This window comes from Micropterus salmoides, unplaced genomic scaffold (assembly GCF_014851395.1).
Source record: "Micropterus salmoides isolate LMB-PRFRI ecotype aquatic unplaced genomic scaffold, ASM1485139v1 Ms_hic_scaffold_20, whole genome shotgun sequence".
Classification (NCBI taxonomy): Eukaryota; Metazoa; Chordata; class Actinopteri; order Centrarchiformes; family Centrarchidae; genus Micropterus; species Micropterus salmoides.
The window spans coordinates 6,276,989-6,302,139 of record NW_024041151.1 but is presented as its reverse complement, the minus strand read 5'-3'; the positions used below and the strand labels follow the sequence as shown (position 1 = coordinate 6,302,139).

Here is a 25,151-nt window from a genome sequence, read left to right as displayed (position 1 = left end):
TTATGGGAATAGTGCACACTTTTAATCATATAGAAGAGTAAATATTTCATATTTAATTCAAAATACACCTTTCTTGTATTAATATACTGATGACTTTTATAGTTTTCTTTATTTACATTTTTGGAGTCATACTCATCTATATTTATGTGTCTGACATCACCGCACTGTGTTTTTACTATGAGAATGATAAACCAGTCATAATAAAGACATAAAACTTCTAGTTATCAAAAAAGCTGAATTTATTGTGCAATAACAATATTTTAGTTCCAGTGAAGTTCATGTTTAGGTAGGAAAACTGCATGGCAAAAGGAAGCAGTGCAAGTAAATTCCATGCACAAGCATCGCTAAAGAAGAAACAAAACAACCGACCGAGGATTTGACAGCGAGATAAAATGTCTACTGAAGAAGTGTGCTGGTTTGGATTTTACAAGTGGTTCAAATCCGGAGGGTCCAGTCGTGTAGCAGATTTGAAATATAATGCAAATAAAAGTGACAAGTAGCAATGGAAAGTAAACGAAGACAAAAAGGCGATTTGATTCAAGTAGACAACATATTTCCTTCAAGTTCGACAATTTGGCCCAAAACAAATATTTAAAAACTATTTATAAAAAGAAAAAAAAAATGTAAAATGCACCAGAATGTACAAAAAATATCAAATAAATACATTTTCAGTCATGTCAAATGGAAAAATAAAAATAAAATGTCCATAAACACATGAACAAAGATGGCAGTGATATTTTCCAAGTGGATGAACGTATTTTTGTGTAATTCACACGGCTGATTTAAAAATCCACACCAGAATATGGCGAGTAAAACATATCATATTGATATTTCTGTGACTAAAAAAGTAAACGACTTTACAAATCTGTGTCTTACTAAAAATATACTCCAAAAATTGTAATATCTTTCAGACGTATAAAAAAGTATCCCCGAGTAATAAGTAACACGTATAAAAAAGATGCTGTGGAGTTGCTGTACAGATGGGCTTATGGCACGGAAAAATACTGAAAGACAATCAGTGCAGTGTGTAAAACCAAGACGCCAAGTCGTAGCATCTACACTGTGATGTAAAAAGACAGACATTGCTATATGTTGGCAGAGGAGCGGAGGACGTGGAATCTCTTCAGAGTCATGCGGATGGATCCCAGCTCACGGTTCACTCTCTCCAGACGATTCTCTAAGGCCACCTGGGGAGGGACGCAGAGCAGGATATTAACTGGCAACAACATTCATTCACTGATTAATTAATTTAACAAACAAAAAATGTTAAACGTTCTCTTGTTCAAGCCCCTCAAATTTGAAGATCTGCTGCGTCAAGCGCTCCACCATCCAGACTGAAAACATCTCATAGACTATTCAAAGGATTGTCCCTGGTGCTCAGAGGACAAATCTAAAGACTTTGGGGATCCCCTGACTTTTCCTTTGGCGCCACCATCAGGTCAAAACTAATGCCATCCCCAGCTGCCTTTACCCTGATTGACAGGTCGCTATGGTAGCCGTGCCCTAAAGCTTCCCCTGCTTTATCGTCTATTTTCCTCTAAATGGGGCCTTAATTTACTAAATGAACATCATGCTGTGTTGAAGAAGACTTGAAACTAGCGACTGAAACCATGAGCTCATTAGGAAAGTCTTTAGTGAGGTAATAAATCAGCTGAGAAGTAGCCTCATTTTCTCATAGACTCCAAGCAGTGGAGTCGCCCCCTGCTGGCAGGCTGGCTTCGCTTTACAGACCCAGAGGTTCCAGCTTTGTATTTCTAAGCAGCCAAATTTTATCACATTTGATCCAGGGTTGTTGCTACAGCTGTACTGTTAGTCAGCTAATCATTACAGCGGTGCAATAGGGGGAAATTAATTAAACTAATAGGTAAACAAGAATATAGATACTTTATAGAACAGTTCTTTCACGCTCTTCATAACTTCGCAGAGCTCATGGTGAAGTCTTCAGTTGGCTTATTTTGTCCGACTAACAGCCAAAAACCCAAAGATATTTAATTTAATATCAAATAAAATAAAGAAGAGCAGCACAAATTCACATGTGAGAAGCCAGAACACGTGAGTTTGCCTGAAACAGTTTGCTTGAAAAATGATGCTTCAGCTCTAATTTAAAAACAAACACGGGAAAATGATATGAGCGTAATCGATATCTGGTGTCTTACCTCGTCTAACCTGGTCTGCAGACTCACTCTGCCGCCTGCTCCAGGCATCCGGCTCAGAGCTGCCTCAATCTGCACAACAACAAATAAAGGTTAATCATTTATTAACAAAAACAATTATATTGATGAAACAGCCGGCACATGACCGACTGAAACACTTTGACTGAACTCGTTAGATTAGTTGTGTGTGTGTGTGTGTGTGTGTGTGTGTGTGTGTGTCCCTATGTGACCAGGACAGAAGGAGGGGGAGGCGGGGGAATGTGGATATGAACTTCCTAAAAATAGAAGTAATTTAGGAGTGGTATAAAAGCAAATGAAGCCCGTGTTACATAAGAGGTCGGGTGGGGATTAGAGTTGTACTGTTCAGTGTGTCAGAGATACGAGGCTCTTTAAACTGTTCCACACAGAGCCCTTTCAGTACATCTCCTCTGCTGAGTTAATAAAAAAACGTCCTGGCTGACAAGTGGAAATGACGCCGTGTGATGTGATGAGCTGCGAGCGCTCACCTGCAGTTTCTCCTGCGTCAGCTCGTCAAACAGTTTCTCGGCCTCAGCCAGCGAGTGGAGTCTGTCCAGGAGAAGAGGGGCCGAGTCCTCGTACGAGCCCTGCAGGTCAGATCCACCACAGGGCCCCTGCTCCTCCCAGCCCAGCTGGGAGTGACCCTCAGGTGGGTTCATGCTGCTGGAGGACTCTGGCTGCGGGAGGTCTGAGAGGAACACAGATTTCATAGGCCACTTTGTTAGGTGCACCTTTAGTGACACCTTTTTTTCCACCACATACACAAGGGGGCAAAATATTACATATTACAACATGGTTCAATTCTCCAGTGTGACACGTCCACCAGTGTGTCCCTGACCTGATTTGAGAACTTTAATTCTTTACTAGATAAAATTATTAAAATATATCACCATCTTCTGTGGATGAAAACTGGAGTCTCTTCCTGGGACTGCCGTTGTGGAATGAATGACGTCTCTGGTCAACTTGCTCATCAAACCTGCGGGGCAGCACACAATGTCTTTTGTTATTCTTTTTATCCAGTGTCATGTAGAACGTCGGGTGCAAAGTTTGACTTTATATCCACTTTGTTTTGAAGTTCATTGGATTGAGATTTATATAAAAATCGTATTCAAGAAGCTGCACTGACTGTTGTTCAGCAAGAAGTAGCAAAATTAAGCTGCGTTTCCACCAAAGGAACAAGACCCTGGAACTAGAAACCTTTGGAGGAACTCACTGCGTTTCCTCCGAAAGGGACCAGGGTCTAAATTTGACCTTCCAAAAAGTCCCTGCTCGGGGGGTTGTACTTTCCAAAAGTACCGGTACTTTTGGGGGGTGGGGCTTGTCTTGCAGTGAATTTCTGAATGGGCGAGTAGAGGCTACTGGCTTTAAATCAAGTATGTCGGCTGTTTTTCTACTACTGCTCCACTCTTTTCCACGGTTACCAATAAATCACAATCAACAGTCAGCACACACACGTCCCGCCGATATCCGCCTGAGATCGAACGTCGGCAATAAATGTATTGCTCTGAAATAGCAGTCAGCTGCAGCGGCGTGTTTAAAGTGAACAGCTGATGGAGTTACGCTAAATACTGGGTCCAAAGTTGTTGTTTGAAGTTTTCATCAGTCAGGAAGTTTTTACACAGAAGACCGAAGTCGGTCTCCTGCTCTCCAAAACAAGTGGAACAGCTGATTACAGCAGGTAATAAAGCTCGTTAAACATCCGGTTCCTCAGACGCTCAGGCGACACAGACGTGGTGCCTCAGATGATCTGCAGCTCTTGTCGGCTGGAAATGTTGTAATAACGTTCCAAACTGTCTCAATTTTATTTCTGTATTGCTTTCTCTGTGCTGGAGTCATTTTAAGAACTTGATGTATTTATTCAGTTTGTTATTAAATGTGTAACAAACTTTATCGTGTGTCTCTTCATTATACTCCCACACAAAAAAGCTGCTTTAATGATGCCTGTGCATCGCTTTGTACGGCCTACAGCCTACGTCAGCTGGTTAATTTGCCTAATCTCCGCAGGTCTTTAGACCACGGTGGAAACGCACACAACAGTGGGCTGAAGGAAACTTTTAGTTCCTTGAAAAGAGATCTAAAAAGTCCCGCGGCTTGAAGTTACGTGTTAGTTTTTGCCTCAGCCTAGAGAAGGTTTTGACACAGCCAAAATGTGATATTCTGTGATTTCGTGAAATACAAATGTACAGTTAGGTTGGAGGTTCGTCCAAAATGTCTTGGTGGTCTTGCTTCTGATGAGATGTTGTGTGTTGCTCACCTTTTGAGCAGGTGCTCCTCTCTTGGCATCGGGCGCCCAAAAGCAGTGGAGTAGTTCTCAGTAGGGCAGCGTTTAGGACTGGACTTCGCAGACATGGGCATGAGTAAAGTTTCTCTCTTTGCTGGATGGAAGAGAACAACACACCACTAATTAAAACTTTAATACATCAATACATAATTAATTAAAACCTACGTTCTCCAGAGAGTTTTTAGTGAGCCGCAAAATTAGAAATAATCTTCAAGTTTGAATTCATTTGTTTTGTCTCTCTAAAATGTGTTTTCACAAAGACAAAAGAAGATCACAGACGGGTGACTGACAGCACTGTTTTGTCAAGTAAAAAAAAGAGGTATTTATATTCAAACCTCCTTAATAAGCCAACCTCAAGGCAAAGCACATATACTGGCGTCATATTCATTCACAGAGAAGTAGAGTTACGGTACATGAACACAGCATCCGGCTGCGTCACGGCTGCCGGAGTCAATTCGCTGTATTTGTGTCTACAAGGTTCGTGTCTGGTGCCTCTCACGCCATCTTTACACACAAATACATATATTATTTTAAAAATATACACAGGTATGTATAAAAATAACTTTGGCTGTGTTCGAAACGGGCTAAACGGCTGTCTCAGAAGGTGTCTAACAGAACACAGCCTTTATCTACGGGCAACTGACTTTAAAATCGTTTTAAACCTCCGCTCTGCCCCCTCCTGCGTTTCTGATCACAAACACTGTTTCCATGGAGCCAATGTAGTTGATGTAATTTACATTTCTCTGTTTCTGTTACACTGACCTGCAGTCATTATTACCAAGCTGCCGAGCTGCAGGTAAAATCATCAGACAAAATTAACAAAGATACAGTTTATGAGAGCAGCTGTGCTGTGAGATCGGCTATTTAAAATAGGTGATGACAGAGAAGGTTTGAAGCTACAAAAGGTTGTCATATTTGAGTACAGCCAAAAAGCACTGTTACCACATTTAAGTGAACTGCAAATCCAACGAAGGTTCAAGTCAAGGGCAACTGGACTTGGTTGAAGATACTGGAAGACGTTAGGACTACCGGAGGCCAAGACTGAACGACCATCGTTGGTATCTTTACCTGATGCCAATAAAGGTGAAGATACCAACGATGGTCGTTCAGTCCAGGAACACTAACGAACCAGCGGTATCGATGACCCGGGCCAACGACCCCACTGAGGTTAAATAGCTGAGTTTCCCTGCCAGTCAGTCAGAACTGAAGAAGTCCTTTGGATGAGGGACGAAACGTCTTCCAGTATCTTCAACCAAGTCCAGTTGCCCTTGATTTTAACTGCAAATGTGTATTTATGCAAAATAACGCTGAACTGTATTATAAATGAGGCCGTTGAAGACCAGAAGTTCTGGTTTCCAGCAAACAATGAAAACTGCGACACAGCCGTGACTGTGCCAGATGTGGTGTACATTAAAAGACTTGGTGGCGAGGTGTGCGTGAACAGCCTGGGAAGACATACTGGGTGTAGTTGTGGGCATGTTTCGATGTGCTGACGGAGGCAGTGAAGAGGATCTGTGGCCCTCTGGAGAAAGACTCCTCTGAGCTCTCAGCAGAGCGGCAGCTCTCTCTGCTCCACTGTGACTTTTCGCTCCTCCTCGCTCAGCTCTGACCGCGACTCCTCCAGGTTTGACCGCCTCCCTGTCTGCCTGAAGCCCGACTCGCTCCTGAATCGCTTCTTTGTGTCTCCGCTCCACAAACCCGACTGTGGCCCTCTGACTGCCGACCCCTGCGGAGAGAAACCACAGACACAGTGAGGTCAAAAACATGACGCAGAGAAATATCATTTGTTACTGTTTGATTTACTAAAAAAGTTCTATGTTGGGATATGAGATTTTAGTCCTATCACACAGCCCTAATACCGTTATTTTGGATTTATGGATTTTCACCTTTTTGTTTCTGGATTACTTAGCTTTGTTTTGGACTGCTTCACCTGCAAACCTCTGTTTCCCGTTACTGCACCATGGCAGAATATTACAGTCAAACACATACGTAGGTGTGTGTACAGCAAAGAGTCAACTAAAATGGAATTAAAACAGTATTTACGAGTGAGAAATAAATAAAATATAAACAAAATAACAATACATTGAAATATAAACTATTAGCTCTCAAACAAAGGTCAGAATCTCTACTTATGAATGACTTTAGCAATAAAAGTGCTGGAAATGACAGATCCTTGACATAATCAATAAATCTTAGAGCTAACATGCTAATAATGCTATATCATTCAACTGATGCTATGTACTACTATGCTCTGTTGAATGTGCACCAAATATTGCCATAAATTTATTAGGATCTTTGTTTTTTTACAGATGTATGAGAGTGCTACAAATATTCCAAAAGTTGTTTGATGAGATGCCAGACCAGAACTTATGGCCCATTGAGAGATGCAAATAAATGAGGAGAGAATAACTCTTCTGATAATCAGCTGATCTTTTTCTAGTTCAAGCATCTTAATTGTGAGAATCTGCTGTTTTTGACTGTAGTTAGATAAAAGAAGACATTTTAAGGCATCACTTTGAGCCTCAGGAAATTGGGATGTGAGTTCTCCCTTTTCCGACATTTATATATATTCTGACATCCATTAATAATAATAAAGTAATATGAGGATTAAGTTATAATAGTATATAATCTTTACATCTCCATGCCCAGTGTATTATTGTTTTTAATCTGAGTGTTGTGTCCAGGGAGACAATAGGCATTTTTTATACTTTAAAAACATTTTAGTTTATAAGAGGTACCGTTCACCATTCTGTAAACAGCCAGTCTCTCTTTAAAGGTGCTGTTTCCTCGTTTATACTAAGGAACATCTCAGGCTTTGCTGTGATTTACCACTATGAGCACCTAGAATAGCGTCCTGATTGGGTGCACAATCACAATACTTTAAGACTGATTGCAGCCATTGTTCTAATTTTTTAACAGCACTCCTACTTCTTGGAACAGCCCCCATGGCATGCAGACTGTTTCCTATCCTGTATATTTATTTTTTTCAAAGTACTCATAACGGCATATAGTCATGCAAAAACTTCTGTTTAATTTGTCTCAAAATATTTTTATCTCAAATAGCAGGTTTTCCTGACCAAAACATACACTTAAAGGATAGTTTCACAATTTTCAAGTCTGTCTTAAAAGAACTCTGCGGGACATTCACTGACACTAAATGTCGCACTAGAGCACCAGCATCTCAGACCAAATCAAAAGGGCGCACCAGACTCCATTGAGAAAAACAGTAATTTTACCTCCCACATCATCGTAAAACACACATTATTCAAACCAGACAGAAACAAAATAATACTCATCAAAAGCATCTTTGTTAGTCTTTCTGATGTTCCAACAATGACCAACTCTGGTTTGGTGTGAATAAACCCTTAATTCACCGCGTTAGATGAGAAAAGAAACTGCCGTTATATAGCTCTCCTCACAGATGAGCAGTTTCACATGGAGGGACTCACGTGCACTAACATGCACACGTAGCCAGACTAGCTGTATAAACTAAGCACAGAAAGGCTGGGATAACAACACAGACAGAGCGAGTGTGACTTCTCTGCTCAGCATGCCATTACTCCAATATATGGGTGCTCATATGAACACAGGACGCGGCCCAAAACCTCCATGCAAAGATTTTTTTTAAAGAATATTAGTGTATTGTTAAGTGTTATGTGACCTCATTATGTTCGAGTAAAAAGTATGAGGAAAGAAGGTGAGACACAAGATTTAAATTTGAGCATTAATCAGGATGGTAACGGCTGGTGAGCGAGAGTGAGTCATACTGTGGGTGGTGGAGCTGTTCTTACAGGGGGCCCGACTCTCTGTCGCTTTGGTCTCCTCTAGCTCTATCAGGGCCCTCATCATGGGCGTCAGGGCGCAGGATCCATCTCTACGACCGGCCTCCCGCTGGCCAACGCTCTGCTCCTGGTGTCTGGGCTGAGGCAGAGATTGTTCACACTCTGGGGGAGATGCACACCTGCAGAACAGGATCTCAGTAAATCTCTTAAAATCTGCACTAAGTTTGGTTGAGAAGATACCCACGATCGTTTAAAAACCTACCTCCAGCTCCCGCCAGCTGAACACATATCCACAGAGCTTCCAGTTCCTGATGACTGATCATTTAAGGGATAATGTGACTTCTTGTGGATACTTGATTGGTTAGTTTGATGGAATGGGGATTTTCTGCCACTGTTCTGCTGGTCAGATGGAGGACAAGGTGACTTTCTGCGGGTGACATCTGGCTCTGCTTTGCATTTACTGGGAGACAGCAGCAGGTCAGGATGGTGGAAAAGTCTGAGGACATGTAAAGAGAAAATTTAAGTTTAGGCATCCTTTGTCTGCCGTCATATTTAATCAGTCATATCTATTTGTCAATCGTTTTTAAAAGTCAGCAATTTCAGAAATATTTGAATTGAAAGAGCATCTTTGTAGACGAAGAACGAACTGTTTCCTGGCTGATTTGTGGAAAAACCATCATGAGACAGATTATCGGTAAGTGCTTACCCAGCCCCAGAAGGTTGTGTGTTACTGTGGGAAGTGTAACGTGTCCTGGCCTGGTTCTCATGCTCCAGCTGCTTCACCTGAGACTCCAGTTTGGAGATTACTCTGAGGGGGGACAGACAGAAACACACATGGTCACAAGATTTAAAGATACAAAGACACTTTCAGTTGTATTTTACTTTATAAAAGGGTAGGCACAAAGATAACCTAATTCAGCTTACTGTGGTTTAAGAAGCATAGATAAGATGCTGAAATTGGTCTGTTAGTCACACTGAGTACTTAAAGCTGGGCGAGGCAATTTACATCCTGACAACAATCAATAAATCAAATCATTTCATTCGGTCAGAACTGTTAAATAAACATTTATCATTTTGAGTTAGCAAGGTTCAATGTTTTATTAAATTTTCATCCAACTAAATTATATATTAATGGGCATTTGTGCAATTTTAAAAATAGCGCAGAAAAGTGTGAGGATTCCCCATCATGCAGGTCATAGTTATCTTCTTCAGTAGAAGAAGTTTTTTCTTTGTCCTTGTAAAGTGTAATACTTTTTCATTATAGGTTCAGTTTAGTCCGACAGAGAAGCGTTTAAAATAAAACATCTTATCACTTCTAGAAATACAATCTGGGCTCAAAGTATCCTGAAGGTATTTTTTCTTATTGTGCTCATAAGACAATTAGTCTCACTGAAAATCTTTCTCTCCACACACAGAAGTAATCTGACCCAAAGCTGACCTTTATCTCAACACTTTGTCTCCTGTTAATTATATATTCTCTTTGCTGTCGTGATCCGGCTCTAATTTCCTGTTTTAGTTTGAAAGGCCTTAGTAACCATCTTCAATGTCACTTGTAGGTTTTTGCACTTACTGTGTGTGTGACTCCATTAGACCATGAAACTCCCAATGTTCTCACCAATTTTACTGCATTTTACACCCATTTCCATTTTACAGGTCTAACATCGACTCATGCCTGGAAGGATCCTCATGACACTCCGCCTTTCCTAATTCATCTTTTCTGGATTATGTCTTAGTTCTTTTGTTGTCCTAGCTCGACCTGTCTTTTTAATTTGTTCCTAGGATAGATTTGCTTGTACATTGTAGTAACTTCTTTCCTGGTTTCCTATTCTGTCTTTTTAGGAGTCCACTTACAGGTCTCTGGACCTCTCCATCTTCTCTTCCGCCTGGCTGCCATCCAGGTAATTTGTTTCAGTGCTTAAGTCCTCCTGTGACACACACATTGACGTTCTGCAAGCTGTAGTTTGCTATCTGTCCTTGAAATAGCTGAATCGACTCGACAGACTTCATCAATGTGGAGTCCATGCGCTGCCTCTATTGGTGCCAATTTGCAGGCAAAGCTGAAACTGCAAAGGAAAGTTGCTGCTTCGTATCAGCCAATGCTATTATCGATTTTCAACAACACGGAGACCATCATTAGGCTCCATCGATTAATCCGCTCCACTCGATCTCCCTACTGTCTACCACCCTCCACTGCAGCTCTTTTACAAAATTGCCAGCCAATGACGTGTGATGCCGTTTGACAGTGAAGGGCCTGAAGCTAATAACCAGCTGTAATGTCAGTATCTGATATGAGCTCTCTTTGCAAACTCAAAACGACAATATTAACTTTTTACATGCAACTCTTGAATTTCTATTTCCTAATTTCTAATAACTATTCAATCTCTCAATGTTGAAAACGATTAGTTTGACATTTTGGGAAATACACTTATCTTATCGTTAGATAGAAGAAGGTCGATACCAGTCTCACATCTATGTGGTAAACATCAAGCCAGAGCAAGGAAGGGGTTAGCTTAGCTTTGCATAAAGACAGGCTTGTGTCGTCTCCGTGAGATTGCCAGGAAACCAGGGAAGACTCCAGGAAGTCACTGCTCCCAGCCAAGAAATTGTCCGGCACATAATCCCCCATAACACACCTCTTGTTTTTACACTTTGGTTTTTGTACAGATTAAACATACAAGATATAACGTGTTAATAATTATAGAGCTGCAGTGATTAGTCCATTGGTTGTGAACTACTAAATTAACTGGCAACTATTTTGAGAATTGATTTATCCTTTTTTTTAAAGAAAAAATGTCCAAATTCAATATTTTCTGGTTTCTTTCCACCTCTATGACAGTAAATTGAATATATTTGGGTTGTGGGTAAAAGAAGACGTTTGAGGACGTCACCTTAGGCTTTGGGAAACATGATCGGCATTTTTGACAATTTTCTGGACCTAACGACTGATCAATTAATCGAGAAAATAGTTGCAACCCAAGTTAATTAGTGAGAATCTGGGTGAAAGAATGGATTAGCACACGTAGGTAGCAGGGACTGTCTGAGCTACAGAGAGCTGAAGAGGAGCGAAACGTGTTTTGCGGTGAAAAAGTAGCAGCCTGCTCTGCCGGCTGCCTGCTCTCATTGGCAGGATGTGGATGTCAAGTCGGCCGACTCTTCCAGATATTTGGCATGCTAGATATCTGGCAGACGTCGGCGATGTGTCAGAAATGTATAGTTCACACAAATTTGACTCCTTTGATATTTACCAGAATAACACAAAATGAAAATTAGTTGGTAAGAACCTGAAATCATAAGCTGGAAAGAAAAAGAATTTATAAAATTCATACTATACCTAAACCTACTTGTTAGTGTTAGTGTGACAGTCTACAATCAATCCACTCACCTCCTCAGGTCTGATATCTGATCGTTGGCATCGACGAGCTTGTTCTCTGTCGACACCAGGTTGTTCTGCAGATACAAAATGAGGCAGAATGAAAACATGTCGTGAAGAAAACTGAATTTGTTTATCACTGTTAAAATGATCTAACATGTTTCAGTGATAATCAAATAATCCAGCTAAATGTAATATATCAATACCAGTCGGATATTTATTACCTTCATTCCCTCGTGCTCCTTCACCAGAGAGTCATATTCTCCGAGCAGCTGAGGAAACAAAACAAAGACCTCAATCAACGTTAGTGTTCACAGAGAGTTACGTGAAATGAAAAAGCGATGCACCGAACCAATTGATTTTTTCTCTCCTGATATGAAACCTAAACTCAGGACAGAGCACCGATCCGATACCATTCTCAGGCTGTTCCTGTAACATCACCTTTTTACAAACAGGACTGCGCTGCATTCTCCTTTATCAAACTTTGAGAGCCATGTAATTAAATCAAATTACTTTGTCCAGTGTTTCAAAACAACGTCAGCACGAAAAGTGCAGATAATGTACTAAATGTAATGTGGATCAGTCAGATCTGGCCTATGCCCGCTTTGCTTAATGAGGTTAATATCAGAGCCGATATTGATCCAACAGATCTGACTGGTGCATCCTTAAATGGAGGAACACTCCTCCCCAATTACAAAATAAATCCCCCAGATAAAGAAAAACATATATTTGTGGTCCCCTTAAGACATCAGCTAAAAAAAATTAAGATTAAGATTAAGACTAAAGGTAATTCACATGCAACACTGTCAGTAACCACATGTAGACCATGTGATTGCTAGGCTGTGGGTTGCTACAAAGCTTAGCTATCGCAAAATATCACGGCAGCTGAGCATTAACTTTCTTTAGAAAGCCCAATAATTGTGATGTGGTTGGTAAACAAGGTGAAAAATGAGGGATTGATGTGGTGGAGGGTGAAGGACAGGCAAGTAATACTGATGACGTTAATCAGCCAGTGGCCTCTAAAGTGTTGTTTTTGAAAATTAAATCGTATTAAATAATCTATATGTCTCATTATCATTTAAAAAAATGATTAAAATTATGTTTAATAATAGATTATGACGCGAAAGTCTAACGCAACTCTGCTGTAGAGTACATCATCATCACATGACTTGGGAAAATGATTTAGTATAAAAAAAACAAAATAATGATAGTAACAAGGTTCAAATTAAAAGGGGAACTTTAGAGGTTTTATCAATTATATACTCTCTACTCTCTAACAGCCCCAGTCAGACTCACATCCTGCAGCATCTTGTACTCTCGCTCCCTTCTGGCCTCCTTCTCGTCTGCCTCCTTGCAGACTTTCTGCACCGACTCCTCCAGCTGCCGTACGTGGTTCTTCAAACGTGCTGCCAGGGCGTCCTTCTCTTTGCCCGAGCGTTTGCTTTCATCCAGTCGCTGCTGCAAGGACTTCACAGTAGCACCCGCGACAGCATAGCGCTCCGGCCATTCTGCCTAACAATGGAAAGTCAAATAATGCTTTAAAACTAATTTTAATATGCTAAATATATCAAAAAGTAATTTGAGGAAAGAGGCGTTGAACAAATAATAAAACATTTAAGAAACATTTCTGAAACAAAGCATACAGGAAGGTATGTAGCATGGAGTACGTTAACTGCAGGATTTGTTTTATGTGGCCACAGCGAGGCAACATCTACACTTTTTGAGCACTGTAAAGCCTGAAATCTAAAGTTAATTACTTTTAAGACCTTTATGGACTGAATTGAAGGCATTTATACCTTGTAAGGGCCTGTTGACAATTACAAAATCATCACTAACTGACTGCGTGAAGTGGCTCACATCCTTGCAGAAATAAAGTACTTACATAACAGAATATTTTGATCACTAGACTAATAATTTGAGAAAGGATTTTTAAGAATGATACCAGTTTTTTCTCCAGCGAGCTGTTTGTTGCCTCTAGTTCTTGAATACGCCTGGTGGCCTCGGCCAGCGCTTTCTCCAGGTGCTTGCACCTGTGAATGAACAAAAATCACAACAGTACAAAGTTAGAAAAACAAAACAGCATTGGACCCAAACTCAAATATTATATCATGCTGCAGAAAAATGTGAAGTCCTACAGGACTTTATTTGTGTATTTTCAACTCAAAACTTGAAGATAAATCATTTTGATCCTCAAAACTTAGTCAATCCCTTGTAGTTTTCTTAAATTTGCTCCTTCAATTTTAAACATAATTCAGCGTTCCCACACATTTTCCATTTCAGAATTCCATACTTTTCCAGACTAATTTTTTTAAAAAATGTACAGGAAATACAAAGTTATGCACACCTTTTTGTGAGGGCCTGGTTGCTCTTCTCTAAATCCTGGGGCAGATCTTGGAGCTTCAGTTTGTCTCGCAGGATTTGGATCTCAGACTCATAAAATGCTTTCAGGTCAGCCACATGTCGAGAGTGCTTCTCTCTCAGGTTCTGCCTTAATCTGAGGAGAAAAAAGAAAAGAAGAAGATGAATGAAAAGCTGGTGAGGTAACCTGCAACTGACATTGCATACAAGACAGTAAATAAGATGCGAACTACAACTTTTAACTGAAAACAGCTCTGTTTTTGGTCTCCACAAACTCCTGACTCTGTAGCTGCTAAATGCTCCACTATGTTCACCAGCTAGTCTTTAACTGTGTCTGTCTGCTGTTTGCTGCTGAGGTCAGGTCGTGTTTAGTAGGTTTTTAACAGCTGTTTGCCGAAAACACGTCACTTTAAGAGCAATAAAGTCATGCAAGTAAAGTCAGTATATTCTTTTAAATCAAAACAAAAAATTCATGTTTTATTTTATGGTGTTCACTATTTTTTGTAAATGTTTTAATCACGATTTTGTCTCATTTTATGTTTTTAAGTTTTGGATTTTATTTCTTCCTTGTGTTGCTGTAAAGAAGTTTCTTTAAAAAGCTACAATGTGTAATTCCTGGCCATATGCTCCAAGGAAAAATGAGGCAGCATTTCACTTCCTCTTCCCCTTTAGCCGAGCTACTCTCTAAGCGATTCTGCTCCTCTCTAATCACATGTAGTGTTTATAATAACATCATGGATAAAGATTTTTATGTCTTCCTGAACTAGTGGGCATCGGATCATTTACGTCATATATACTATATATAGTTTAAAGTAGATTATCAGTATGTTTTCTTGTTAGAGTCGCTCGTGGTTGTACCTGCCCCCTCATGTTGACTGAGGTCAGACTGGAAGCTACAATGACTCACAATCGCATCTTGAGACACAAGTGGTATAACAAGACAGGACAGGCCGGGCTAGCTGGTTAGCATGCTAACTTAATTCAGTAGCTATGTCTGCAACACAATTCACAGAGATGTTCCTTCTTCACATGTTGATGATCGTGTAAGTTCATTTTTTTTAATGTTTTAGACTAAAATTCTGGCCAAATCTTACACACAGTACCTTAAACATACAGCAAGAGCATCCCCGTGTGAACTAAATCTGAACTGATGTATGTTCTCTCACTCACAGAGAAAGGACAACAGGATCCTCTAGCGATGAAGCTCTCTCCACGTGTGGACTGACTGCAGGCCGCAGAGTTGAACCAGAGGCTGAACACGGCTTCAGGGTGCTGGTGTGTGTGTGACTGCCTTCCTCCTCGCTGGCTAAGGGGGCACTGGCTCTGCGTTGATGGCTGGCTGTGTGGGAGCAGGGCTGGGTCTTATCCTGGGAAGTAAACAGGACCGCCTGGGATGTGTTTCCCCACACTTTAGAAGGGGAAGGTCCGGCAGCTGAAACACTGGAGGTATCAGAGATACAGTCTGTATCTCCAGGGTTGGGACTGCAGTCCACCATGCTGTCAGGGGTTACAGGGGTCCCTACTCTGGGGTAGAGGTGGGGCTGCGTGGCAAACGAAGGGCTGCTGAAGTGAGAGGGCGAGGTGAAGCCAGAGGTACGATCTGACTGCCGCTGGTTAGCTGCTGGGTCCAAGGTCAACACCTAAAGCACAAAGTACGGGTTAGAGGTCAGCAAAGAACTTCACTGATCAATGAAGACATGTGACATACCTGTGGTGATGAAGGACTGGATGTAAGAGAGCCTTCCCAGTCTGAACGTTTACAGTCTGTTCTTTGCTTGTTCTGGTAGATCTCTCTGAGAGACAGCCGAGGCTCCTGAGAGACAACATTTAGGGGGAGAGCTAATGCAAAACGCCAGTCGATTCTGAATATTATCAGTTACTCTCCTCAAACAAAAGTGTACACGTGGGCAACAGGTATTTTATTCTATAACACGTCACAAACTAAATGTGGGAAGTGAATCAGGAATCGACAGCTGAATTCAAAAGTTTCAAGCCTTGATAACATGTTAATCGGACATTCACACGATTGTTGGACTACTCATAACACACCCCTCAGTCAGATCAGTCGGTTAGTAGTTAATCAGATGTTACTCACGAGACTCATGGATGCCTCTTGCAGAAGGAGGTAAGCGCCACTGTCGTAGCTGTCCGGTAGGGGGTGATACAGTTCACTCTCATTCAGACGCCAGTAAGTGAGGCCTAAGACACAGAGAAGAATGTAGTGTAACGATTCATCGATTAAATCAATTACTAAAATGCATCGACGCAAATTCTTTGCATCGAGGCTTTGTTTAATCCATGTAACTATATAGCACAGTGTTTCGCACGGACATTTATTACTGATGCACATCGCGCTTACACTGTGTGAACACGACGTGATTATAATGCCGCTGTTTGCAAAGTGGAGGAAGAGAGAGAAAAAAGCGAGGGACTAAGAAGAAAGTGTCCAAAGTATGGGTTTATTTCAAGATAAAAAAAACAACAACTCTGTAATGTTACCGTCCGTCCACCGTAAAACGAAAATTATGTCAGACAAAGTAACAATAACAGCAACTTTCGCAATTAACTGAAATCATGATTGAGTGCTGAGTTGAAGCCAAAGTAAGCCACAGTCCTCAGCTGAAAATGTACTGTAATGTGTAATGGCCGCCACTGCCACTGCCAAGCAAAAGTACTTCTTAAACAATGCATCAATGAATCGATGAAATAATCTATAGAAGCTTCAAGTACTAAAATCATCAATAGTTGCAGCCCTAAGTGTCATATAATTGTTTTTTTCTACTTGACATGATCATTTAGTTTATCCAATCATTTGTACAGTTGTTTAAAATCACACACTTCTTGGAAACCTCTGGCAGTGATGGCCACCCTAATATAGCTCATTTTAAAGGACAAGTCTGGTGATTTGTAACACCATTCGAAATTCGAAACCCCATTTTTCAAGTGTTAAACCAAGTATAGTGTGTGTATCAAGGCCTGATATATGTCCTTCCTCTGATCCTTGGAGCTCCATTGCCCCAAAAACTCACTAGAGCACCAACTGTGGATAAATCCACCCCTGATCCCCGATCCCCGGCTCCTCCAGTCTGCAAGTGTCCTTGGGCATCGGTGTGTGTGATTAGTTTCTTTCTGATGTGCAGTTGACACTTCGCATGGCAGCCACTGCCATCAGAGTGAATGGGTTGAATGTGACATGTAGTGTAAAGCGCTTTGAGTGGTCAGAAGACTTGAAACCTGCTTTACAAATACAGACTTAAAGCTAGGGTAGACAACGTTGGAGAAACTAACTAGATAAAGCACCTTAGATCAAATTAAATTATTTCCCACGGTTATTACAGTCCTTCGACAGCCACAATTACAGAATTCTTTTCATTTCTGTGTCAGAGCATTTGATTTATTGATTACAACAAATATATTTCAAAATATAAAATCATTTTGGTCTCAGATGACACCCATTAAAGTTGGTTCACAAACTGTTAATAAAGCATAACTAAAAAAAGAAAATGTGATGTCATTAAATTTCCTAATAAAAAAAGCCCCAGGTGGCACAACAGTGTCATCTTACGGTGACTTGTGGTAACTGCAACAGGGCTTCACTCGTCATAAAAACTGTAAAATCCTGTATTATTTATTTTATCACAGTCGTATGGTTAGTGATTTCTTTACACTGGCCAAAGCCTTGCTGTTCTGTGTTTTGTCTGAGTCAGTGAATTGTTACCTGATGCCTCAGACATCAGGCTGTCACTCCTCCTCAGGGGAAAAGAGCTGGATGACGGCCCAGCCGGTCGCTGCTGAAACCCAATAGAGATGAGTGGATTAGACTCAGCAGAGGAAATGCAATTAGGGAAACCACAAAACAAATATACACCCAAAAAACAACCCCACTACAGATGCAGGGCAGAGATAAACATTAGGCAGCGTTTTTTATTATCCCTGCAAAATGTTATCTGTCCTAAAGGAGCAGATGTTACCACTTGGTGAGTGTTTGTACCTGGTCCTGGGAGTCAGAGCTCTCCAGGGGGATTTGCTTTTGGGATTCTTTACGTGGCTGGTCCAGGTACTCAGGGATTTGGGATGAAGCTTGTCCTGCTTTGCTCTTCTTGGGCCTGAGTTTCTGCCTCTGGGCCCAGGAGGTCAATGGCTGGCTGGTGCTGCAAACAGAACAGCTCAGGGTAAGTAGAAATATCCTTTCTCAGACTAAATATTGTCTAAATCTCTTCTGGGTTTCTGCAGGGCTCACTGCGTTAAATTAAAGACTTTAAAGATATTTCTAATACGAAAAAAGAATTTGGTCATAAAGGCAAAGTAGGATGAATGAAATGATGATTGTACTTCCCAGCAGTGTCCAACAACAATTCATAATAATATCATTAAAGTGGCTATAATCAACATTTTCATGATAATAATGTATCAAATGACAATGTGAAAGGGGTTGTGCGGCTCCCCTCAGCTTTATGGAGCATTATTATACTGAGTTTCAGCTCGCTGTTTATACGTTCGGTCTACAACTTTACTGTTTTGGTTTACTCTCAATTATTTTCAGCCGCAGCAGGAAGCTGTTTTCAAAGAAAAAACTGTAAAAAAAAAACACTGTCCACTACCTGTTCAGCAACAAACAGCAGACATACACAGTTAGAGACTAGCTGTAGCTGGTGAACACTGTGGAGCATTTGGCAGCTAAAAACCCAGATATTTCCCTCAGGAGTTGGTGGAGACCAAAAACAAAGCTAAAAGAGAGAGAAAACTGGACTAACATTCATCAGGTGGCCACAAACATGATTCCAAATGAATGATAATGTTGCTCTGTAACTGCTGGATGAGTAAATAGACAATATATTGCTAACACGTCCAACATATAAAATTATTTTGGCTGTCCAAAAGTGGCCAAAAAAATCAGTTATTAGTAGTTATTATACGTTTAATAAATCTTTAAACACAACCTGAACCTAAAACGGCAGAAGCTGGATGGATGAACAAATTAAAAAAAACTAATTTATTTAATGTCCACGTTCACATTTTACATCCAAGGTCAGGTCAAGTTTAGAAAATATATTCAAGACCTGAAGAAGGATGCCTTTGAAGGAAACTGAAATCAATGCTTTTTAAAACTTTTCAAGACCTGCAGATCCCCTGTCATAGGGAGCTGTTGTTAGTGTGTCTGATAAACTACTCAGACGTACCCAGAGGTTCTCTGCTGGTAGACTGGTGGATAAGGTTCCTCCAATCCGAGAGTCGTCTCATTGGAAAAGTCCTGCTGGCACCCAATCACAGTTGTCTCTGGATCTTCCTGGAGGTTAGAGGGCCAGTTTTGTTTCTCCCTCCCTTGATCATCATCTTCCCCCGGAGACCCAACATGTTCCAGACCTGTATCCCAAGCAGACAGAGTCCCGTACCCACTGCTCAGCACTGTGGTTGCCCGCTCCTCCCCCTGGTTGGCGGTCTCTGATCTCTGGAGCGGAGGCGAAGGGGAGCTAAAGGGGGTATGGACAGGGGCTGCCAGAAAGTCATTGTCACTGGTCACATTTCTGGAGACTGTGCTATCACTGGAGAGGAGAGGGAAAATATAGTCCTTTGTGTTTGTGGTAGTTTTGGTCATCGCAGTTGGAGAGAACTCTGTGTGTGGCTGGACGCTGGCCTGGCGGTTCTGGAGCTGAACCAGGGCCTTAATTTCATCCTGAATCAACTGGGGGAAAAATCACATCATTCTTTCACTGGATAAACAAATATTTCAACCCGGCTCCTGTGATAAGATATGACTAAATGCAGGCTGACCTGTATTTGGCACTGGTATTGTTCTTGCTGAGCGAGTATTTGCTCTTGGTATTGCTTCTCAACCAGCTGAAACAGATGCAACCATCGGCCCTGTTGCAGAAAAAAAGTGTCATGTACATACCATCATTACTCACAGCAAGATGCTAAAATACGGTAACACCGCTGGGGCAGAGCCAGGGTCATTTTCATCACTGTCAATATACACTGACAATCTCTATTTGCCTTTGACCTGGCTTTTCATCATTATACTGCAGAGGCAAAGTGGAAATATAACGTCTGGTGATCCTAAACTAAAGTACGACCTACCACCTACAGGCCAAAAGAGGGCTGCTCACCTCATGAGTCATCATGTTCACATAAACACAAGAAACCTGGTTACTCAGAGAAATCAGGTACTATAGTAACCTGACTAAGTATTTGGATTTCTCCCGTATCAGACACAAATTATTATTCAAAAGCAGAGTTTTTTGTGTGTTACTAAATGTCTGGAGGGGATATTTTACAATACGCTGCTTCGTGACTGTGTGTGTGTGTGTGTGTGTGTGTGTGTGTGTGGTGGAGAGGTGACAGCGTGTGAGAGGACAGGATCAGCGTTATTGCCAAGTAGGTTGACACATACAAGGAATTTGCTTTGGTGACTTGGTGCATAACAATAAGAATAAAATATTATATTAAATATTATATTTAATATAAATATTAAAATATTAAATTGACACGGTATGAAAATAAATATATAAAACAATAATAAAGTTAATAGTGAGTGAATAAACTTTAGTTTTTAGTCAGAAGTTCAGAGGCGTTAATAGATTTAGATTATTTAGACAAATCTCACATGTAAAAAGTCAATTAGAAACGCTGTTAACACTAATTTGTACCTTCTCCACTACAAGTGTTCACATGATGGGAAGATCATCATCCGCACCTTTTATCCAAGAGGGTCCGCACGGACGGTGCATGCAGATGTGTTCAAACATGCTGAATCACGTGCGTGGCCTGTATCCTCACTATTTTGCATTTACATAGTAAAGAATTCCCCTTTTCTCCAGGAGAAATCTAGCTGGAAATTCAGGTTCTGTACATTTACTTAAGTGCATGTAAACACACTTAGTGAGTGAATGAGCAGTGTATGTGACAATGAGGTGATCATATCTATCTACCTCATGTACATAAAAATACCTGCACAAAAATATTTAGTCCAGCATCCTTTGCACTTTACTCCATTGCACATTTTTCTTACTGTCTACAAATTCTTTTTGTATATGTTTATATGTATGTATATCTGTACATAGTACTTTCTGTCTATTTTGTTGAGCATGTTATCCTGGTTATTTACTGTATGCTTGTACTGTGTATGTACATTAAGAGCAATGTCAAATGTCAAATTCCTTGTATCTGCATAGATACCTAATTAAATGCTAATTAAAGTGATTCTGATTTTGCATTTATTTTTTTTATCTACTTCTTTAACTGAATTTGCCTGCATACTGCTTGTGTGCAGATATTCATGTGTGTCTTTGTGAAGGGAAGCAACTGTGCACCACTGTGATTTAGATTCAAATTCCTATCAGAGAGAGACAAGTGATAATCAGAGGAACAATAATTCTAAAGAAGTATATGAACATTTTACTGATCAGATAAAATTGTGTTTGTTCACCCGGTGTGTAAAGCAAAAGGCCTCCAGCCTGATGAACTATCCAGTTAAGTGTTTTTGTGTTGCAGAACATCACAGATGTCTTTTTCCTGCAAATCACATCCTGTGTCTGAAAAGATCAGCTGCAGTGAGTGTGGTGTGTTCGGGTCTGTGTATGTGCGTGTCCATGTCTATGTGTTTGCGTGTCTCTCTGTCTTACTGTCAGGTGTGATCCGCACAAAAAATAAAAGTGACAGCTCAGAAATGAGGCTGCCAGCTGCCAAATGCAGCGCACAAGAACAACTGCCACAGCAGCTAACCCCAACTGCGCATCGTACAATAATAACTGCCTTTCACGCTCAGTGATGTTTCCCCACCTCACAATCCTTCCAGATCTCAGGGTCTGTCTCTCCACTGCTCTGGATCTCCTGCACCAAAGCCCTAAGGGTCTCAAGGGAACTTGGGTTGATGAATGGAAGGCTCTTCCCTTGTTCAAATGCTTCATCTGTGCTCAGACACAGACTCCTGTAATAAAATCATATAATATCAAATTACTTGCTGTACAAGATATTGATAATATACATTGTTCTCCGGCCACAATTTAATATTACTTCAGGACATAGCTGCACAGAATGAACCAATGTACCTGTAGTAATAATAATTTGTAATGACCTTTTAAGCAGAAAAACCTAACCAGGGACAGGGGTCGCAAATTTGGCTTTGGCAACAAATCCTACCCATGCAACTCATCGGTATCATGTTTTTTTGCGCTGTCCATGACAAACAAATAAAAAATAACTAAATCTTGATGCCACAAAATGATATCAACAATGATCAAATTAAGGTATAATGGCAGAGAAAAGATGTTTGTCTATTAAAACTCCTGCATGTGCTAAAGATTGATGAGCAGTGACATTCTTGTGGCATCTCTCAGCCTAACTTTAATATTTAAATACACCTAGACAAGACTCGACACTCTACAGCATAATGCATTTCCCAAGATTCTTCAGACTTGAAATGAACACTTAAATCAACACATACATTTGAATACATTTTATGTAAAGTAAAGTGTAGAGAAAATCAGAAATCTACAACAACAACCTTTCACAGGAATATTTTTACAATTTATTTTAACACCAATTATAGGTGGGAAAACATTTCAACTCCCTAAGAGAAGATGGCTTCACTGCCCACTGTGTTTTTATTTTCCATATACAGTATATTTTACAGTTGCTGCACCTGATCTTGTTACATGCTGGTGTGATGTCCATGGGCCGGCTCTCCACAGTGCCTCCTGTTGTTTGGGAGGTTGTGTGTCTGCCCTCTGAGACAGCCAGCCCCGAGGCTGACGTCCCCTCAGAGGACACCAAAGAGGTCTCACTCTCCTTACCCCCATCCCCGTCAGCACTGACATGGCAATGGCTCAAAGCCCCCGAGCTGGACACATCCTCAGATATACTGTCATCTGTGGACATGATTATGGGCCCGTGTAGAGGGGGTCAGTCTGACAGCTAGAAACCAGGAGAGAGGAAAACAAGAGGCAGTAAGACACAGAAATAAGGTTTGAAGACAGTTAGAAGTACTGGTGGACCGATACGGCTTGTTCAATGGCTGATGCCGATATTTAGAGAGCAGGACAGCTGATGGCCGATATATAATGCAGATATCAAAACAAAGAAAAGTCATGTATAACTCCATTATTCCATGCAAAGTACAATCTAAAATACATGTTATCTCAGCCTGAAATGTGTTCTTTTAGATGGAATTTTTATAACAATATAATAGCTGCTTGATATGGTAAAAGCTCTATAGTACATCATTATAATGTTGTTTTTCACACAGTTGACCTTCATTGCAGGTTCTGGGATTTGGATATTGCACTTATATACCATATCAATAATATTTCAATTAATTGTGCAACCCTACTGTATAACAATATATATTTAAAGCTTGCCAGTAATGGTTTAAGATTAAATCTGATATCAATTATGACAATATATATCGGCCGTGTGAGTGTAGGTATGGCTGATGCAGATTATCTCAAAATGCCAGATATCGGCCGATTAATCTGTCTGTCAAAAGTTGTAAGTGTTGATCAACTACCACAACAATAGAAAAAACACAGGATCCAGCTACTATTACACAGTAGAGCTGCAACAATTAATCGATTAGTTGTTCACTATTAAATTAATCTGCAACTATTTTCATAATGAATTAATTGATTCGTGTCATTTTACAAAGAAAACTGATCTGATTCTAGCTTCTTAATGTAAATATTTTCTGGTTTCTTTCCTCCTCTATGACAGAAAACTCAATATCTTTGTGTTGTGGACAAAGCAAGACATTTGAGGACATCATCTTGGCCTTTGGGAAACACCGAACAACATTTTTCAGATATTTTATAGACCAAACAACTAATAATAAAGAGAAAATAATCAACACAGTTGGCACAATTAGCACCAGGCACAAGCTAAATGTTGGTAAAATATGCAAGTGGCTGGTAGATCTCCTTCATCCACCAGCCAAAAAGCTGGTGGATGAAGGAGTTTCCCAAAGCCAAGGATGGTTTCCTCCTTTGTCTTGTTTTGTCCACAACCAAAATACTGTATATTCAGTTTATTGTCATAGAGGAATGAAGAAACCAGAAAATATTCCCATTTTTTTCTCTTAAATTATTCAAACCGATTAATCCATTATCAAAATAGTTGCCAATTAATTTAATAGATGACAACTAATCGTTGTAGCCCTATTACACAGCTATTAGGGACAATATATATATATATATATATATATATATATATATTTCTGACCTTAAATGTGGTTTAAACATTACAGAGTTAACAAAACATAAACGCAAACGTCCAAGCTAATGTGTAAATGTTAGGCATTAGCATCCCCATCTCTGTCTCCGACCCTTGTCTGTCTGGTCCTGCCCTGTGTCTCCTGTGTGTGTCTGAACTGGCCAAGTCTGATTGAAAAGCTAATTAGCTTTGACACCTAGCAAACAACAGATAGCCACACAGCGGTTTGGACATTTAAACAGTCCCTGCCACATTAGCTGCTTTAGCTACGATGTCAGCCAGCCCCACAGATGCTCCTTCAGCCGGGGCAGACCGTTAAAGCCCCGCCTGTCAAACTCCGCGGGATCCTGGATCAGTTAGTTAAGTTATCCAGCTGCCCTGATAGTGAAACTACCACTGACAAGCCACTGACTTGGTTAGCTAGCTAGCTAAGTTTGGCTAAGTTGGTTTATTACAGGTTTGTAAGCACCGCGTATGCAAGCTGGGCAGCGCGGGGGGGGAATTATTATATTAAACACATCAACCGAACGGCAAACACTGTTTTATACAAGACAGAGTGGCGCAGATAAAATATATAAAATAATGTTTAACCTACCCGTTGACTTGTATCATCGTTTCATCCATATTTCTCTGTTAGTAGACAAGTTGGCTAGCTGGTTGCTGGTTGGCTACTGCACTGCAGTGATCTCTGGCCGCTGTAACCGTCACAGCACTGCGCCGCCATTGGTCAAAATGTAATCAAAAATACAGAGCTGTGATTGGTCGTCACTCTCAGTCTGTGATTCTATTGGCTGTTCTGGGGGAAAGAGGCGTACACATCTGTTTGGGACACAAAGCTGACAGAGAAGAAATCTAGAAGCAAGTTTCTCTTATCTGTTTTTCACACCTGTGTTTATATATTTTATTTACTTAATTATTTATTTATTTATTTATTTAAAAGGGATAGTGCAAATTAACATGAGGAGTAATAAATGAGACTAATTTTC

General features: G+C 40.5%; 1 protein-coding gene across 3 annotated transcripts; it reads right to left on the bottom strand.

The window, feature by feature from the left end:
- Positions 1-221: 221 nt before the first annotated feature.
- LOC119914614 (M-phase phosphoprotein 9-like) lies at positions 222-24,864 on the bottom strand. 3 transcript variants are annotated; one of them, XM_038734034.1, is made up of 24 exons: positions 24,761-24,864; positions 22,604-22,875; positions 21,742-21,889; positions 19,735-19,824; positions 19,143-19,645; positions 17,954-18,113; positions 17,681-17,753; positions 16,058-16,161; positions 15,671-15,775; positions 15,133-15,602; positions 13,949-14,098; positions 13,547-13,634; positions 12,901-13,116; positions 11,829-11,876; positions 11,617-11,681; positions 8,941-9,042; positions 8,497-8,730; positions 8,220-8,413; positions 5,912-6,178; positions 4,426-4,546; positions 3,062-3,147; positions 2,660-2,859; positions 2,157-2,225; positions 222-1,187 (listed from the first exon to the last, which is right to left on the bottom strand). In XM_038734034.1, the coding sequence occupies exons 2-24, from the start codon at positions 22,837-22,839 to the stop codon at positions 1,086-1,088; spliced, it is 3,831 nt and encodes a 1,276-aa protein (XP_038589962.1). In that variant the 5' UTR covers positions 22,840-22,875; positions 24,761-24,864; the 3' UTR covers positions 222-1,085. The 3 variants fall into 3 exon arrangements, with proteins under 3 accessions (XP_038589962.1, XP_038589964.1, XP_038589963.1); XM_038734036.1 differs by having other exon boundaries at positions 8,244-8,413; XM_038734035.1 differs by having other exon boundaries at positions 17,681-17,750.
- Positions 24,865-25,151: the final 287 nt, after the last annotated feature.